Source organism: Centropristis striata, chromosome 14, assembly GCF_030273125.1.
Source record: "Centropristis striata isolate RG_2023a ecotype Rhode Island chromosome 14, C.striata_1.0, whole genome shotgun sequence".
Classification (NCBI taxonomy): domain Eukaryota; kingdom Metazoa; phylum Chordata; class Actinopteri; order Perciformes; family Serranidae; genus Centropristis; species Centropristis striata.
In genome coordinates this window covers 21,471,255-21,489,935 of record NC_081530.1, presented here as the reverse complement: position 1 = coordinate 21,489,935, position 18,681 = coordinate 21,471,255, and the positions used below count along the sequence as shown (strand labels likewise).

General features: G+C 37.5%; 1 protein-coding gene across 3 annotated transcripts; it reads right to left on the bottom strand.

The window, feature by feature from the left end:
* Positions 1 to 1,110: 1,110 nt before the first annotated feature.
* On the bottom strand, positions 1,111 to 16,976 carry cdcp1b (CUB domain containing protein 1b). Of its 3 annotated transcripts, XM_059350781.1 has the most exons (13): positions 16,786 to 16,976; positions 13,460 to 13,684; positions 12,525 to 12,863; positions 11,114 to 11,329; positions 10,215 to 10,559; positions 9,898 to 10,113; positions 8,843 to 9,199; positions 7,380 to 7,739; positions 6,959 to 7,159; positions 5,149 to 5,511; positions 4,289 to 4,645; positions 4,117 to 4,198; positions 1,111 to 2,967 (listed from the first exon to the last, which is right to left on the bottom strand). In XM_059350781.1, the coding sequence occupies exons 1-13, from the start codon at positions 16,838 to 16,840 to the stop codon at positions 2,472 to 2,474; spliced, it is 3,612 nt and encodes a 1,203-aa protein (XP_059206764.1). In that variant the 5' UTR covers positions 16,841 to 16,976; the 3' UTR covers positions 1,111 to 2,471. The 3 variants fall into 3 exon arrangements, with proteins under 3 accessions (XP_059206764.1, XP_059206765.1, XP_059206766.1); XM_059350782.1 differs by lacking the exons at positions 12,525 to 12,863; positions 13,460 to 13,684; positions 16,786 to 16,976 and adding an exon at positions 12,147 to 12,303; XM_059350783.1 differs by lacking the exons at positions 12,525 to 12,863; positions 13,460 to 13,684; positions 16,786 to 16,976 and adding an exon at positions 11,758 to 12,114.
* Positions 16,977 to 18,681: the final 1,705 nt, after the last annotated feature.

Genomic DNA, 18,681 nt, shown 5'->3' with positions numbered 1-18,681 from the left:
TAAAGAGAAACAAAATGACAAAAAAAGATAGAATTGCCTCAGGGACACAAAGCGACCACAAATAAACACAAAATGACGACAGAGACGAAACACAACCAAGACACAAAACGCACGACTGCAAAGACACACAAAATTACTAAAAACATACAAAAAATGACCACAAATAGACGAAATGACAAAAAAAGACACAAAATAGACACAAAATTACCACAGAGACACAACAAAACCAAGACTAAAAATTGCCTTAGATGACTGCAAAGACACACGGCATTACCAAAAGACACAAAATTACTAAAAAGATATAAAATTACCAGAAACACAAAACAACAACAAAAAAGACACAAAACGGCCGGAAAAAAAGACAACATTACCACAGATACCGAAGTGATAAAATTACCAGGGACACAAAATGACTAAAAAAAAGACAAATTTACCACAAAGAGACACAAAACAACCCAAAAAAGACAAAATTTACCACAGACAGAAAAACGACTTAAAAAAGACCCAAATTCACCACAAAGAGACAAAAAACAACTAAAAAAGACACAAAATTACCATAAAGAGACCCAACACGACAAAAAAAGACACAAAATGACTAAAAGAAATAAAACGGCCAGAGACACAAAACAACCACAAAGCACAGAATTACCACAGAGATACATAACGACAGACACAAAATAGCAGAGAAAGAGATAAAACCACCACAAACTATTTGTGTCTCAGTGTTATTGATCTTCTCATCCAACTCTCAGCATTAAAGTGTGTTTCACAAATAAACTCTATTCACGAAAGTCAAAGAGAGCTCCAAACTGAAAGATAAAAACAGAAATGCAGACCTTTTATTTTAAATTTAACATCTGCAGCTGTAAGAAATGTGGTGCAACTATGCGATCCTGGCCTCCACATTTGTTGTTTCCAGTAAAAACACACTTCTCCACAGTAAACACTGGCTGCTGCCTGTCTGAACGCTGTCCACTCCCTCTTTCACTTCCCTGTTTTTCATGGCCAGAGTTCCTGTGGCTGACATAGTTTTCACCATCCAGAAAGCAAAAAGGTGACGGTCAGAGAAGGAAAATTACATGTGACGGCAGAGGAGAATGGTTTCAGACCTTTTTACTACCATTTATTACAAAAAAACCTACATTGTACAAGTAAATTTACAATTTACAGGTAAAGAAGAAACACATTTCTCTAAAAACAGGTAAACATTCTAAAAACACTTTTAAAACAAGCACTAGAGGTACCTGCTTCCGAATCCATGTCACACATGCAGAGATTTAATAAAACTAAAAACATTTTAGGAGCAGTTTAACATTTCTTGTTGTTTTCTTGTTGAGAGTTAGATTAGAGGATTGATATCACGCTCATGTCACAAACTGGATATTAAAAATGGAATAAATCTTCTAATGCAACTCTCAGCAAAGAAAGTGAAAGGTATCTCTCAAAATGCCCAACTTCCTTTAAAGAGATAGTTCGGATTTTTTGAAGTGCTGTTGTATGACATTCTCATACCAAAAAATATTAAGTGTTGAAAAAAATATGTAGTAATTTTCCCATCTTTATAGCACCACACAGCACTGTGTGAGTTTACATGAGGGGAACTTAAGTCATTATCTATGCTCTCTTCAAAGCCACCAGACTCCATTCACAAAAACAGTCATTTTAACTTACAAAACTAAGGAGTTACAGGTCTACCGCTCTAATAGGCTGTTTGTGTTGTGTTACTTTGGTCACCGAAGTCAGACAATTCACACAAAATTCACTGCCTTTTTATCCATGCATTGTAGAAAAAATGACTTGAAGTGTCAATAAATGCTCCAGGTCATGAGCCTGCACGGACCTGGTGCAGACAGCTGCATGCATTAAAATGAGAACATATTTGCTGCATTAAACGTGTGAGTGAAAAACGCCTCTAAACTTCTTGTGGTCAAACATCAGACCTTCTGGCAAAAAACCCTGAAGGCTAACTCCAGTGAGTGCTATCTGCAAGGTAAAACCACTGTTTTTGTCAATGGTGTCTTGTGGCCTTGAAGAGAAGATAGATAATGGCTTCAATTCCTGTTGTTTAACTTCAACAGGGCTGTCTGAAGGCAAGATAAATCAGTGAAAATATTCTTAACTTAAAAACTGATGAAACCGTGTTGGTATTCCTGCCTGCTTCTCCAAACTGGGGGCGTGCTGAACACCATCTACTGTTGCTAATACACTATCTATTAATAAATATCTCATACAAGCCACTTATATCCAAACTATCCCTTTAAAGAAGTGGATAACAGCAGCCTCCGACTCTCGAAGCGCTAAGAAAAATGACTGACAAAGACGTCTTTCACATCACATTCAAAAGCTCATCGATCTCCCTGAGTGTGATCGAGGCACAGAAGTTCACATCGGTCCAATCTGGAGATACTCGGTGCTCTAACGAGAATTCAGTAACATCGGTCCATTGTACATCGTGTTTCGGTCCTGACACACTACAAGGACTCCTCTGTAATCGGCGGCTGCGGCTCCAAGTCGGCAGCAGAGAGCCGGATCGTGTTCATATCCCCCGTGCTCTTGAACGTGTACAGTTCGTTGTCCATCATCCTGCGGTCCTGGAAGCCGAGGCTGTCCTGCCGGTCGATAGGAGTGCGTGGACGGGGCGGGAGGAAAGACTCAGACGGGTCCAGAAACGTCGTGGTCCCTGGATTGCGGTCCGGTTCTTTGATTACAGGCAGGTCTTTATTGGTGGGGCCTGTGAATGTGTTGTAGGAGTCCACGTTCATGCCGTTGTAGTGGTCCTGCATGCTGTCGGCGTAGCTGGAGTCCGCCAGCAGGTGGCCGTACACCATCGTCTCGTCTATGGAGTCGTAGACGTGGGATTCGTTGTCAGAACGAGCTTTGCTGAAGTGCCTGTCACCTGGGCGGAAGATGTTCCCTTTGCCGATGTAGATGGAGGACTCCTTGTTCATTTTGTCTCTTTTCTTTTTCCTGTTTGGAAAGATGAAGGCGGACAATAAACGATAGGAAAGAGTCAACAAAAGTTGCAAGTTACAGACTGATCTTACAGAATGTAGACAAATAAATATTACATGGAAGTGTCCATAAAACCATCTGCTACGACTGCAGTATTTGGAATGCCTGAACAAGATATACATCGGAGTTGCAGTGCAAAAAATGTGATTTCTGCATATCTTTGAACCAGACATATACTGCTTTATTGAAAGGAAAAAAATGCTCAAACCTTTAAGCTATAGACTAAAAACCTTCTTATTGTATATCTAATTTGATGTTGGAGAAACCATTCTACACTTATTCCACAAGGGGTTTAACTCAGAAATTGTATGCTATATTGAAACCCTTTAAACCTAAATAAGAAAAATGGAAACCACTGATATTGCACTGTAGTTTTGTACTTCTGACCACACATTACATATTTTTATTTTTAACTTTTAAATATATATTTTTTCCATGTATTTGTCATTATTATTATTATTAATAAAATGTTTTCTTTTATTCTTCATTTATTGTATATTTATTTTATTTTATTTATTAATTAAAATTTTAAGGGTCTCACTGTTTTTGTCACATTGTATTTATTTATATATCTGTAAGTGTTCATGATTTCAATTCTCTTATATTACTAAACAGTAAAAGAATACTTTACTTTAATAGTGACGGGGTTCTGTTGGAGCAGAAACATGGTGGGAATATATTGTGTTTATCTAACTGTATCTGTGATTTATTGCATTTTATATGACTTTAAATACCAATAACTAATAACCTTTCTCAACTCAAGGGAAGTTTTTCATATATATATATATATATATATATATATATATATATATATATACATATATATATATATATAAAACCTTCATGAATTAAAACTAAAACCTTAAAAAATTGGAGGCAAGGCCGTACTACAATACATCCACGGTTCAGAGCCATGCAAAGGTTCAAACTAACACAAATCTCAGAAAGATAAAGGATCAATAAGTCAGAAAGACTAGACCATTAATTCAACTAAACAACCTCTGACCTCCACTCTATCTGCTACTAGATAATAGAGAGGGATGGATGGAAGGATTGATAAATATGGGCCCAGATGTGAGCAAAGTTTTCTACAAGCGTACTCACTTTGTGATGAAGCATACAATAGCCAGCACTATGAGCAACAGCAGAAGAGCTCCTACTATCCCGAGGAGGATGGCCAAGAGATCTGCAAAAAGAACACATGGAACAATGAAGGTTTTTAAGTTGTTTCTGGGATTTTCTTTGTGTACATGAAAGGCCTAGATTGCTTGCTTACTGGTCTTCTTCTGCAGAACAATTTGGGTCAATCCACCAAGGTGTCCCTCCTCTGTAATACAGTTGGTCATGTTGAGAGAAAAACTATTTGGCACCGTCAAATTGGCCGGTGGGCGCTCGTCCTCCCTGCGGCTGATCATCTCTTCCTTGTGCCCCTGCATCTTCACCCTGATATAGGCGTGGCCGTCGGCACATTTGGGCTGGCTGATGTTGATAAACTGTAAGTGTGCCTGGTACTGGCTCGGCTGAGTGACAATCCAGGAGACGGTGGAGGAAGGCCTCATGCCCTCAGGCCAGTTGGGGCTGGCCAGCAGGGTCGGAGACGACGTCTTTGGAGTGACTGTGTAAATAATGGTCTCTGAAAAACAGGGATGAAAATAATGTGTCACTCCTATAATCTCCAGCATTCCTGGTACAATAGTGCCCCTGTGTGGACAAATGTAATAAGAATGCAGACACAGATCCTCTTAGGAGATTTGTAACCAACAAATATTTTAATTAGCTAAAAAAGTGAATCTTTCTCTCTGAAATCCATTCAAATTGATTCAAATATGTTAAAACCTTTAAGAACTTTCAAATGCTGGTTTAAACCAGAAGGAAATGACAATATAATGGAGCTGAAACGAATAGTTGATCAACCAATTAGTCAGAAAATTAAACATTTCACAAATTTTTGAAGCAAAAATGGCCAAAAGTCTCTAATTTAAGGACCAATGTGAGAATAAATTGAATCATGGTTGAATAATTATTGGGTTTTGGATTGTTGAGGAAACAAAACAGTTATTATGAAGATACTACCATGGGCTTTTCTTAGCTGAGAAAATTATAACTTCTTTATCTGCAGTACATCCATGTTTTTACCTGAGATTTCCTGACTGTAGTTGACATGGAGAAAAGGCCCCCTGGTCTTGCTGAAGTCCGGGGTTGTGGCTGTGACGGAGACGTTTGCGTGCACCTGAATTTTCTGGATTGTTCCCTTAAAGCAGAAATCTCCAACAGGAAACCCGTCGCTCTCCGCCACATGCAGGGAGAGGGACTGATTACACTCCTGGCCGGGCAGGGACTGTCGGAGACTCCCTGTGGGCGACACCAGATCCACTGTGCCGTCCTGAGGGATGTTGAGGTGCCAGGTGAAGCTGTGGAGGGGCATCGGGAGACAGGAGTCCAGTTTGGGGACACTGAGGGGAGTCCCAGGGCAGGAAGTCATGTTTTGGCACCCTGTTACTAAAAGGGACAAAACAAAGGTTATCAACACATTTAGAATATTAAGTTTCCAACTAAAGGAGCAGCTGGCAACAAATACAAAGGCATTATGTTAAACAGATGTTTCCATGTTTTATACTAAACTTAACTAACTGGCTGTAGATTCATATTTATTAGAGTTTATAAATCTTCACATCCAACTCTCGGCAAAAAAGCAAATGGCATTTTCCCCAGAGATATCAAACTAAACTATTCCATTAAAGCTGGGGTAAATAGTTGTTGTTTCATCATTCAGTTAAAAAAAATCCTTAATTATTTCAGAATATTGTAATTCAAGTGAGAAACTAGATTTCTGCACTTCCTCTTGGCTCTGTTTTCAGGAATAGAAAAAAATAAACTAGCCTCGGATGGGAGAGAGGAGGCGTTACTATTGATGTGTATGCACTTCCTTTCAGATGGTAAAAACCTGATTCAATGGCAGAGAATCCTGCACAAATAGTTGCTACTCCCGCATTGCCACCAACTGCCTGCACAGAAAACCAACACGGAAAAAGGGAGACAGACTTTTCAAAAGAGCCTGACAATAAATGCAAAGACGAAGAAACTGTAAGGCTGGATCTGTGGTGGGCATCAAACTCGTCACTCTGGAGGAGGTTGTGGAGGACAGAATACTGTCCAAACTGAGGATTATCATAGACATCACCTCACACCCCCTCAACACAACACTACAAACACACAAGAACACATTGAGCAACAGACTGATTCTGACTGACTGGTCGCTCCTGTCTCCTGTACCTGTGCAAGGCTGGACTTTGACGCACTGGACTAATGCTTTAAAACAAATCACTATACACATCAAACTGGACTGACTTTGTGCTGCTAACATTTTGTTTTGTCACGTTTTTATTGCATTTGTCACCACATTTATTCTGTTGTTTGTATTCGTGCTGCTGTGACAATTTAATTTCCCTTGAGGGATTAATAAAGTCACTTATCTATCAAATAAGCATGTGTAAGTAATGGTGAAACATTTCAAAGATTAAAAGAAAATGTTGCCTATAGTTTAACCTTCTGGTAACCGTGGCCAAAGACTCACAGCTTTGGTCAGTTATTACGTAGCTCGCCAGTGCCTCACATCACAATCTGTCGTCTCAAAAGGCTTTACAGCGCACACACGTTTGCGGAAAAAAAACAACAGGATGCTAATTCTCATAGAATTGCTGTTAAATAACAGCATCAGGATCTGGATGATGACTGACTTGTACTTGCACAGGTTTCTGTATGAGCCATGTGCACATGACCACACTTAGGAGGGAGAAGGGAGAACTGCAGGAGGAATTGTCTTTTTTTTTTTTTGCCTTTTCCAGAAATTTACCAATGTCAGCGTTAAAAAACTTAACTCCTTAGCTCTTGACAACAATAATTTACTACAATAATTTAATTAACATGCTAAATAAAATTGCCTTACCTGGAATAACTTTACTGGCAGTCAGGCGCACGTCTTCGTGTGGACAGTCGAGGAAGGAGAGGCTGGCCTTCGAGCCTGCAGCCACGTTTATCTTCTTCTCGACCTTCGAGTCAATTCTCATCTCACAGTACGGATCAGATCCCACTTTTTCTATCTGCAGCGACACTTCTGGATGTTTGGTTAAGTCCACCGTGCACAGAACTGAGAGGGAAATTAAACACAGAAAGAAGTCTTCATCTCAGCATTAAAACAATATTATATCAGAAATCATGTCCATGAAAGCTGTGGGATTTATTTTTTTGTCTAATTTCTGCATAAAATGCATGTGAAGGAAATTGTGCTGGAGATTAAAATACTCTGCCCTTCACTCTATCTGCTACATAACTCTCAGCTCTTTAGACCACCACATGTGAAGTTTCACCTGGATGTCCGCTCCTCATCACAGAGACTCTGTATTTGAGGGAGAGTCCCTGCAGCGTCGTGTTGGTCTCACAGTTCTTCAGCACCATACTGAAGTCGCCCTGCTGATGCTGCGGCTGAGCGTCCGTCGGGGTCAGTTTTGTCGCCTTCTTGTCCTGTTTCAGGTACTCCACCATCACCTCCTTGGTCAGGCACTCTGGAGCTTTGTATTCACTAAACTGCATCGTGTAATTGTGCATGCCGGGCACCGTGAAGTCCCATTGCATCTGCTTGTCGTCAGGGAAATCCCGGGGGAAGTTGGCTGTGATGAAGTCTGTGTCCGACACACCTCGTGGGAGGTCGACCTTCACGATGGCAACCACTGCAGAGAAAAGGTGAGAATAATTTAGATTTTACACATGCAGAGGCAGTTTTACCCATATCCCTCTATATTAACTTGTTTTAATGCAGTTTTTATATCTGATGATCATTGAAAACTTCATTACAGCTACGAAACTGTGTTTGCTGAGTAAACAGTAGTGTGTGGATTACATATGGACAAAACCAAAATGGTATACGTTTACAACAAATGTATTTACAAACTACCATCACATATATGACAAGCAACGTCTGTTTAGCGTTTTAAAAAACAGTCAAAAAATTTATTTTTATTTTTTGCTTTTAATTTCCTCCAACCTGTTTGGACATCATTATAATTTTTCTTAAATGCTTTTTATTTCTCACATACTCGTTTTATTGGTTTTAATATTTTAAAATGATTTTTCCCATAAACAACCTTTTTTGTGCGTGGCCTTTTTGTTATATTTTTTAATTTTTATAATTTTATTTACTCATGTATTATTATTATTATTATTATTTATTTGTTTGTTATTTAATTTTATGTAATTGATTGATCCAATATTATTATTATGATTTATTCATTTATTATTATTTTTTATTATTATTTGATTTATTTGATTTATTTAATAAGTTATTTCGCTGTTATTGCTCTTGCCCCCTGTGCTGTAATTGTATTGTTTCGAATGAAAAACACTTTGAGCTGCATTTTATGTTATGAAATGTGCTATATACAATAAAGTTTTATTAAATTATTATTATAACAACATTAAAGATGAAAGGGTGTGAATATGGTGCAGAGACTTTGTTGTGAATGTTTTTTTTATAATGTTTAAAAGAAGGAAAATCTTTATGAGCCCAGTTTATATCTAGTATTTAATCAGTCTTTCAGTCTGGAATAAGAAACCACATTTGAGAAATATTAATGATAAAAATATATATATAGTTAAATATATAGTTATATATATATATATATAGTTAAATATATAGTTATATATATATATTTTATCATTAATATTTCTCAAATGTGGTTTCTTTGTGCTTTACTTTGTTTTGTAAACAATAGAATGAAACTAATAATAATTTCATTTAAAAGGCATGAAAATAAAGACAAATTTACAAACTTACTGCTGGTCTCAGGTCCAACTCTGAGTTTGATGTCAACAGGCTCCATCTTTCTGTCCCCGGGCACCTGCAGAGACATGCGGCCCTTGTAGCGAGCCAGGATGGAGGTCACAGTTCCTCCTTTGCAGAAGGTACCGATGGTTGTCGGGCCCGCGCGCAGGTAGGTTATGATAGAGTACGTGTGCTCGTCCGGACAGGTCTCCTCGTTGGGGATCTGTCGCATTCCCGGTTCTGGGAAGTCCAGCTGGAAGGCCCGAGTGGCGACGACTTTCAGATCCCAGGTGAAGGTCCGGTTGAACTCTGGGAACAGTGAGGACTCGGCCTGAACTATGTTTCCAGAACAGGACGTATCTGTGCAGTCTGGGATTTGAAGAGAAGAACATGTAATTGGTCATGATGATTCAGCTTTGTGCCAAACAACTGCATCGTTAAAGCATTAAAAAAATCGAAAGAATTCAAATTAATTAATCTGAAGCAGGTAATCATGTGCTGTAGAAGGATATTATCAAATCTAAGTAATAGCATCTTTTTAAACTGTCTGGAAAAGAGCAAATCATACAGTTTGAATGGACTATGTGCTTAATGTCATACTTCTGTAAATACGAATAAATAAACATGTTATTGCTTGTTAACAATATGGCTGAAATGCGTATCAAACAGATATTTGTTGTGTCATTTTATGTAAGAAGACCTATCAGGAGTAAGGGTTGTGAAAAATGTAAAAACATAAACTTTCTCCTACTGCCAGAGATTTCTGACAAAAAAGAAACATTAAGTCTCCCTCTACATTGAAAATGAACATGACAGATCAAATAAATGTAGTGGAGTAGAAAGTATATTTGCTTCCAAACTGTTGCGATATAGAAGTATAAAGTGGCATAAAATTTAAATATTCATTATTTTCAAAACAAAATAAATTAAAAAGTATCTTAAATTTTACTTAAGTACAGTACTGCCCCAAATACCCTTATTTCCTTGCTTTATTAACCTGTTTTATGTTTTCTCCTCGACAAAAATTACTTGATGAAATCTCTAATAAAATCATTTAAAATACTTACCAATTTCCCTGTTGATCTCCACAGTGAAGTCCTCCTGAGGCTGAGGACAGGTGAAGTCTACTGTGGTGTTTTTAGGATCTTTCAGTTCGAGATAAACTGGATCGCATACGGGTTTGGGCTCCTTGTTCAAACACACGCTGCAGTCTGGGTTTTTGGTTACGCTTCTGATTTTGATGATGGTGTTGGGATCCGGCGTAACAGACAGCATTCTGCCACCTGAAGGAAAGACGTGATACAATATTGTGTTATTTATTTACCTTGCAACGTTCCCAGCTACTTACTTTTCTTAATGTGTCAACAAATTGAAGGACACTTACGTCTTGGTACTGCTTTGACAGCGAATGAGTCAAGTTCACTTCGTTTGGGCGCTTCTACGGTCACAGTCGTCGGTCCGAGCAGATCCAGATGAGAAACTGCCCCTCCCTTACAGTAACTATTAGTTTTAGTGTTTCCGTCACTTTTAGTTGTGCTCACTGTGTACTGGGGGGCATCCTGGCAGCTTTCTGCTCCAGAAATCTCCTTTAATCCACCAGGGAAGTCCAGAGTTAAGACCGTCCTCTCTGGTACACTAATGTCCCATGTTACGGACCTTTTAAAGTCCTGGAAGAGGTCAGGGACAACTTCTCCTGCGGCAGGAGTGCAGGAGCTCTTCTGAGTGCATTCTGAGTGACAAAAATGATGGAGACAAAATAAACTTATTCTGATATAAATAAATAATTACGTGTATAAAAGTAAATGCTGGAAGAATTACAGAAAATAATTAAATATTTGTTTTAACAAATAGACAATAAATATTTCAATAAATGCTCAGAAAAATACCAAATTTAATACTGAAAAAAATAAAGAATAAAAAGTCACTGATTGGGACATGAATAAATAAAATGAATTAATCTCCATGTTTCGACAAATCTACTTTATGTAATTCTAGGTTTCTTCATTTCACTATTTTTGTTGTTTATGTATGCATGTATTTCTGAAGTATGTTTTTTATATATATAATGAATGAAAATGACTAATTTCCAAATTGCTTTGGTTTTTTTGTTTCACATTTCCCATTGAATTATGTTATTTGAGTGTGACTTTTTTTGTGTTTTTTGTTATAAATAAGTCCTAACTTTGTCTTCAATACATGAACATTTAATTTATAGTTAATCCAAAAATACTGATCCCAAATTTTGCTGATTACTGTTGTAAATGTTGACACATGCATTCTCACCTATTTTCTTCTTCATCTTCACACTGTACACATCCTGAGGTTTCAGGCAGCTGAACTCCAGCGAGAGTTTTTCGACCTTCGTCAGAGTCTTTTCTGTCGGGCTACAGTCAGGAGTGGAGCCGTCCACAGAGCACACTTCACATTCTGGTTCCTTCGGATCCCGGCTGAGGACCACAGTCGTGCCTGAATCAACGGTTATAACCATCTTTCGGCCCTCTGAGGGGGAAAAAAAGGAAAGGGTTACACGGATACAGGGAATAGGTTTTACAAGCTTTTTGTTAATCCTTCACTTAATCTGTTTGAAAAGTCTTTGTGAAGATCTAGCCAACATGAGAAAACTCAAAATTTAAAAGGTATTAGCTTATTGACTTTCTTCTAGATAAGATAAAAAGAATAGATTGACACCACTGGCGAGCTATGGCTCCGTCTTCCAACATCTTTGAAGGTCACATTTGTTTAAACCTATTTCTAGCCATAGTCATAGTCAGTAGCTTTGTCAGTTGGTTTAGTCAACTGTAACAGTTAGCCCAAACTTGACAGTTACAGAATGTTAATAGCATAAGTTACAACTAAAGGTTAGATATTTCAGCCATAGTGACTGCTTTTCCCATCAAAATGGGTAAAATGATACAAGCTAACATTACCTTTGTCAGTTGGTTCAGTTAGCCTACACTTTTCAGTTACTTAGTAAAATATTTTAGTAAAATCTCATGGTTAGATATGTTAGTCATAGTTAAATACTATTGTTCCCATCAAAATTGGTAATATAGTATGTTAACAAGCTATTGTTATCTTTGTCAGTTGGTTCGGTTAACTGTAACAGTTAGCCTACATATTGAAGTTATTAACATTAACTGTAAATATTTAGTAATATTTAATGGTTAGATATGTCAGTTAGCCTACATTTTTCAGTTACTTAGTGAAAATATTAAGTAAAAACTAATGGTTAAATATATAGTTTATGACTTATTTCCCATCAAAATGGGTAAAATGGTAACAAGCTAACATAAGATTTTTCAATTGGTTCAGTTACCTTTAACAGTTAGCATAAACTTTGCAGTTGTAGAATTTTAATATTTAGCGTTAGTAACAACTAAAGGTCAGTCATAGTTTATTACTTCTTTTCCCTTCAAAATTGGTAATACAGTATGTTAAAAAGCTAACGTTAGCTTTGTCAGTTGGTTCAGTTAGTTGTAACTGTTACAGTTAGCCTAACCTTTACAGTTACTGCTGGTGGTTCAGTTAGTTGTAACTGTTACAGTTAGCCTAACCTTTACAGTTACTGCTGGTGGTTCAGTCAGTTGTAACCTGTTTTAAATTAGAGATATTTAGTGATTAAAAAAAATCCTGCTAATACAACAGCTAAAATCAACAGGAAAAAAAGAGTGTGTTTTCAGTAATTTGTTCTTACTTAGTGGACCAGCGGAGGCCTGGAACAACACAGGCTGGACCTGAGCATTTGGTTTAACTTGGAGAGACACGACGGCTTCGTTGAGCAGGTCGAAACGGGTCATTGAGCCACCGGGACAATAGAGAGTCTGACCCCCGTTTGTTTTGGATGTGGAGACAGAATACTGAAATCCATTAGGGCAAGGCTGTGACGTCTCCATCAGCCCCTCTCCGAGGATGTCCAGACCCACTGCTGTCTTCTCAGGTGCCTTCAGCTCCCAGGTGAAGGTTCTGCTGAGCTCTGTGAGGATGGAGGGTTGGGTTTCTACCGTCGCAGGGCTGCAGGCATCCTTAGTGCACTCTGGATTCATATTAAAAACAAGAAAATATTGGTTTACCTACAAATTGTATTCTACAAACTGAATAAATCACAAAATTTGTGTGGTAGAGATCCTCACAAAAAGTCTAATTTTAATATATTTTGTAATGAAAATGAGAACAATGATGCAAAAATTACCATTAGCTACAATATTGTGAAACATACTGCAATTGAATAATCAGAAAATAATAATAATTCCAATCAAATGTATATTTTCTTTGGTTTTTATTTCTTTGTTAATTGTTCAATAATAACTAACCCAAGATTGTTTATACAAATGGCTACATTGAATGTAACAAAAAGCAATTAGCTTCATATTATTTAATCAAACTAAACTCCAATGTGTCATCTTCCAGAATAACCCTGTGACTTTGATTGAAATAAAATGAAGAACAGTAACCATTTTCTCTTTGTTATTTTATTTCCAGGCTTGTGCACAAAATGAAGTTTATACACAAGGGGATCAAAAAAACGTCCCATTTTGTAGCCATTTCTCAGACTATATCTAGACTCGTCCCTTGTTGGTTCCCGAAAGAAAACAATATCTAAAAAACTTCAAATATGACCAGTAAACTCACCGATGGTGCGAGCGATCACCACAGTGTACGCCTGTTCAATGGGCTGGGAGCAGTTCAACAGCAGTTCGACCTCCTCCTCAGGTAGCAGAGTCAGAGAGGGCTGGCAGGATGTTTGTGTGTCGTTCAACCCTGTGATGGTACACACACCACATTCCTGCACCGGCAGCGGGGTGGACACCGTCACTGTCGAGCCTTTGTCCGGTCGGACGGTCGTCTTTAGGCATTCTGAGGGAGAAGATCACTGGGAATTAGCTGCAGAAAGCCTGAAGATGTTGCAAACTAGAGCATGACAGATATATCGGTTGACAAATATTATGGGCCAATATTGGCCAAAGACAACTATTTTTGCACAATATATAATGCAGAAAATGTTGCTTGACATGATTTTAAAATGGTGTTAGCTATTAATTTTTTTTATTATTTTTTTAAAATAACAATTAACTGAAACTGAACAGTAATTATTTTTATTTGACTTTTTATTTTTATTCCAATTTATTCTTTATTTTCTCAGTTATCATTTGTAGAATAACATTTTATTTAATACAGTTTCATGTTGAACAAAGTAGCTCTCTGGGTACATTTGCAGAGTGGGGAAAATCTGTGCAAAATTGACATAAAAAAAGGTTATTGATGAATTTTATCCCTCTATTATCAGTATATCGGCATCGACCTCAAAAGTCTCATATCAGTCGGGCTTTATTGCAAACTGATTAAAGGTGTAATTATGATTTGGTTGAGGAGAAAATTATAGCACTGCAACAATGCAAAATGAGGCCTGTTCAACTGCACAAATGCAAATTGAGAGCAAGCTGAGACATATTTGAGTGTTTGGACATTGCACAAACACATTCTGACAAGCAACAACATAAAAAATATGGTTCACTTTTGCTGTACGATCTTCAAAACTAGAGCTGGGTCAAGTTTTGGACTGTTGGTCTGACACAACTAGACACCACCTTGGAATCTGGGAAACACTCATTGGTATACTTCACTATAATTTATGACATTTTGCATAAAATGTTTTCTTATCTGGAGATTAATGAGAAATTAAAAATAGCTAAAAGTTGCTGTCCTATTCCAACAAACAGTTTGTCCAGCTCTCCTGCATTAGAACTTCAGTTTCTCAGTGATATTTAGGCTGCAGAAGGAACAGGAACGGTCAGACAGTTAGCTGTTGAGCAAACAGAGTGGTGTCAGGCACACCTACCTCCGTGTTGTGTAGAGCCAGACCAAAGCAAATTATCTAATTCACGATATTGTGAGTCATCTGGGCTCTGAGTAAAGGCTGGAACCAGTTCTTTAAAAAGCCGTTTCCGTTAGGGAAACTACCTTTTACAAACTTAGATGATACTGATTCATCAGCAGCTGTAAAGTTACACTGGAGCTTCGGTTTCACATTTGTCCCCATTTTATTCTGGTTCCACTGCAGCCAAAGTCGCTTTAGGCCTTTTTATCTGAAGACTTTCATACTAGAGCTCAGCTACACCAACATAACAGTAGGTTTAATTGGTAACTGTGTGGGAAAAGGAAAAATAAACTGCAGTACAGAAGGTTTAAGGTAATTTAGCAACAGTGTCTCCATTACAAGTATATTTTTCTACTGTAAAATATGCAGCTGATGTATCTCTGTATGTTAGAGGTTACAATTAAAATATAAAACAAATCAAATGGATCTATTTGTTATGCGTTTGTTAAAAAAATACTATTGGTTGAAATATGATTTCTGTTTTCTTTTAAAACTCCCTGTATCTGTACTTAGTATTTCATACATTCACGCTATCCCAATTGAAACAGTATCATGAATAAAATTAAAAATAAATGTTAGTAGTTATATTCTATTGTTTTCTGCAAAAAATACAAAAAAACAACATAGAAGGGGGAAACAATATATACAAAAAAATAAAAAAATAAAGAAGAGACATAGAGATATAATAATAAATACTCATTCTCATTTAATTAGTCTCTAATATAATCTATATAATGTATTATGTGTCTTATGTTTAAATTGTTGCTGTAATATATCAATTTGTAGCATCAATGTGCTTCATTTCGTTCATTCATTAAAATAAAATATATAACTGGGGAAAAAATCCTGAGCTGCAACTAACAATTATTTTCATTATTGATTAATCTGCTGATTTCCTTATCTCAATGTATCTAATTCTAATTCGTTTAGTTAATAAAATGCCTGAAAATTATGAAAAACGTCCATCGCAGTTTCTCAAAGTGAGAGTTGGTATTTTTAAATGTCTTAATTTGTCCAAAACCCAAAAATATTCAGTTTAATATGATTTAAGAGAGAGAAAAGCAGGAAATCTCCACATTTAAGAGGCTGAAAGCAGCATTTTATGCCATTTTTGCATGAAGAATAACTGACAATTAATCAATTATCAAAATACTTGACAATTATTTCTCTTCCTATCAACTCATTGATAAGTCGACTAACTCAGGGGCATTCCCAAATGTGCATAAATCATAACGTCTTGAAATTTACATGAACTCTGGTGGCAGTTATTTCGCTGTAGTGATGCAAAGATAAGATTTGAATGAGAGCATGTTGCTGTACAAGCTGCCACATAAAAAGAAACAGGAATTCAAGACTTGAACTTGCGAGGACTTGAAAGCAGAACTGCAGCACTTAAAATAAACAGGGGTTTCTAGTGACAGTCAACAATGGGTGTGTCGAGGATGTTACAGGGTTCAAATAGTAAAATATAAGTTTATGATAATGTCCACAAACACTGTAAAAGAGGATGAATTCACTAGGCTGCTGATGACTTTTCTCAGAGAAATGAATGAAGTCAGTGCAGAATAAAACACTGAGTTTTTAATCTAATGAAAAATATGATGAAACGCCCGCCAGATTCACGGCTCAGCAGCAGATTGCAGGTCAATCATTAATGAAACCATGATGCATTCAAGCCTCCAGGAAGCTCCATAAATGCCTCATAAACCTTTTGAAAATGGAGGTCTAGAAGTCAGACTCCAGCCTCTCAGCTCCACTGTCAAGTTAATCAATCATGCTTAAGGTCTCATTTTATCTCTTAATGTATTGACACAGAGCTTTAGACACAGCTCACTTTACCCAGAGTGCTTTTAGGTTTCACCTGAGAGAGATTAATCACAATAAACATCATGCACTCCGCTCAGTTGTCTGTTTGACCTAATTGGCACAAACTGGAAATGAAGCCATTGTTTGTTTTAGCGCTTTTTTTTTTAGTAAGCGTAGCCTAAAGAAAGCAATACAATTGGAACAAAATGTGAACAAACCTTCATTAAGCAATAAACGAGCATCTGTTTGTTGCAAAGACAGATTATTATCCCACCTGATGAGTCGAACACCGTCACAAACAAAAGTCCCAGGAGCGCGTAGAGCCGCATGGTCACTGAAAAATAAGGGATTCCTGCTCTTTAAAAAAAAAAAGTTTATAAGTCTAAAAGCTAATTTAAAAGATGCTTTTTGTCTTTCAAATACACAGTTGCATTTTCATTCACGTTACAGCGACGCCGTTGACAGCCACTTCCTGCTCTGTAGCCTACTACCTGTGCGTAGCAGCGCAGCGGGGGAGGGCGTGGTCCTCCGGAAGAGTTACCTGCCCAAACTTGACGGGTGAGCAGGATCTGGCTCTGCCGTTGTAACCCTAAAAAACGAAACAGTGCATGGCTGAAACACCCTGCAAAGACTTCTGATAAGACACGAGTCCTTATGCGACTCTCCTCACTGTGTGGCACAATGGATGCCCTATTTATAAACAGCCAAACATGCCAAGGATTGTTGGCACTGAGCGGTGGATCCCCAAAATGAGGCAGAGGAAGGGGTGTGGAGGCTCAAAGTAGAGGTTTAGATAATCAGCATTAATATAATTAAAGACTAGGATAAATAATACTGCAAAAAGGGATACTATTTTGAGGATAAACAGCTGGAATTAGGAAAAAATTCCCACCCTGATGGAATATTTCTGTTTGATGTTTATATTCAACGCTCAGGTTTTGCCTGGTCAGCTGCATTTCTTTCCACCATGAAATGATGATGAAAATGTGACGAACTGTGCACACTTGATGTGTGATAGCAGGTCATAGTGTGGATAACACTCCCATGTTGTAGAGGCTCTCCTCCTGCCTCCACATGCCTCATGACGCAGACATTCCTGCACAGAAACATACCTGAGGGCAAGACCAATGCTAACACACAGTTGTGTCATATATGTATTTTTAAAAGCTTTAGCTGCAAAAATGTATCATAATTTTAGTGCAAAATGCTTAAAAATAACTCTCAGCTTCAGTTTTAACCCCTTTTGCCTCATTCAAACTTTATACGTTTCTCATTTGAACCCCAAACTTCAATTAAAACACTAAAAAAATCCAGATAAAGAATAAGAAATGTTAAAAAGCTCTCACTTTCCCACATCTTTTTGTCTTTGAGGGCACTTTGATGTGCAAAAAAACACACGTTTACATTCAAACACAAGTGAGTTTTTGCTTTTGTTGAACCAGTCTGACAGCATGCAGAGTGGGCTGTTTGTGTGTGTGTGTGTGTGTGTGTGTGTGTGTATCTTAACAAGAGACCTCAGACAAGAATCAGCAGCTGTCACACATGTCCCCTCCCATAGAGAGAGCACAGCCAAACATGTGCTGTGGAGAGTTCCAAAAAGTTTCTTTTAGGGGAGTTAATGGCTTGTTTAAGCACCTTAAACTCTAAGATGTAGATGTTTTGCAAATGCATGCACGTTTGGAGAAGTTACAGGTTGTGCAATATGTCAAACAGGCCTATGATTACTTGTTTGTTTTTTATGAGACGCTGATGAGTCCCAAGATTGTGACATGCTGAGTCAGCCGTTGCAAGAGTCCATTCTTTTGATTTTCCTCATCATGTTTGTTGTCTCCTTCCTGGTCTTTCATCTACAGATAATCATCATGTGTTTGTATAAATAGAAATATGAGAAATAAATAAATGAAGAAAACACAAAAAATATAAATGTAAAGATTCAAATATAAAATCAAAATAAAGGAAACCAAACTGCTCTGTAACAATCAGTTCTGCTCTCTTGACACAAACAGCAGTGTTTGTTTTTCAACTGTTATTTGGGCGGGTCTGATTCTGGGTCACGAGTTATTAAATTAAAAGTGCCTGAACGCTCCACATGAGGGCAGTAACACAAGATATATATGAGCAGCATCAAGTTATCATGTGTGCAGGTTACAGTGGTGGAATAAGTGTTAAG

What these genes read in the sequence shown, in the direction of transcription:
- cdcp1b (XM_059350781.1), bottom strand. Translation starts at nt 16,840, where the DNA reads ATGCGGCTCTACGCGCTCCTGGGACTTTTGTTTGTGACGGTGTTCGAC. An exon ending in CTACAGTCAGGAAATCTCAG is followed by an intron (nt 4,646 to 5,148) that starts GTAAAAACATGG and finishes CCTGTTTTTCAG; the next exon opens with AGACCATTATTTACACAGTC. An exon ending in TGTTCTGCAGAAGAAGACCA is followed by an intron (nt 4,199 to 4,288) that starts GTAAGCAAGCAA and finishes TTCTTTTTGCAG; the next exon opens with ATCTCTTGGCCATCCTCCTC.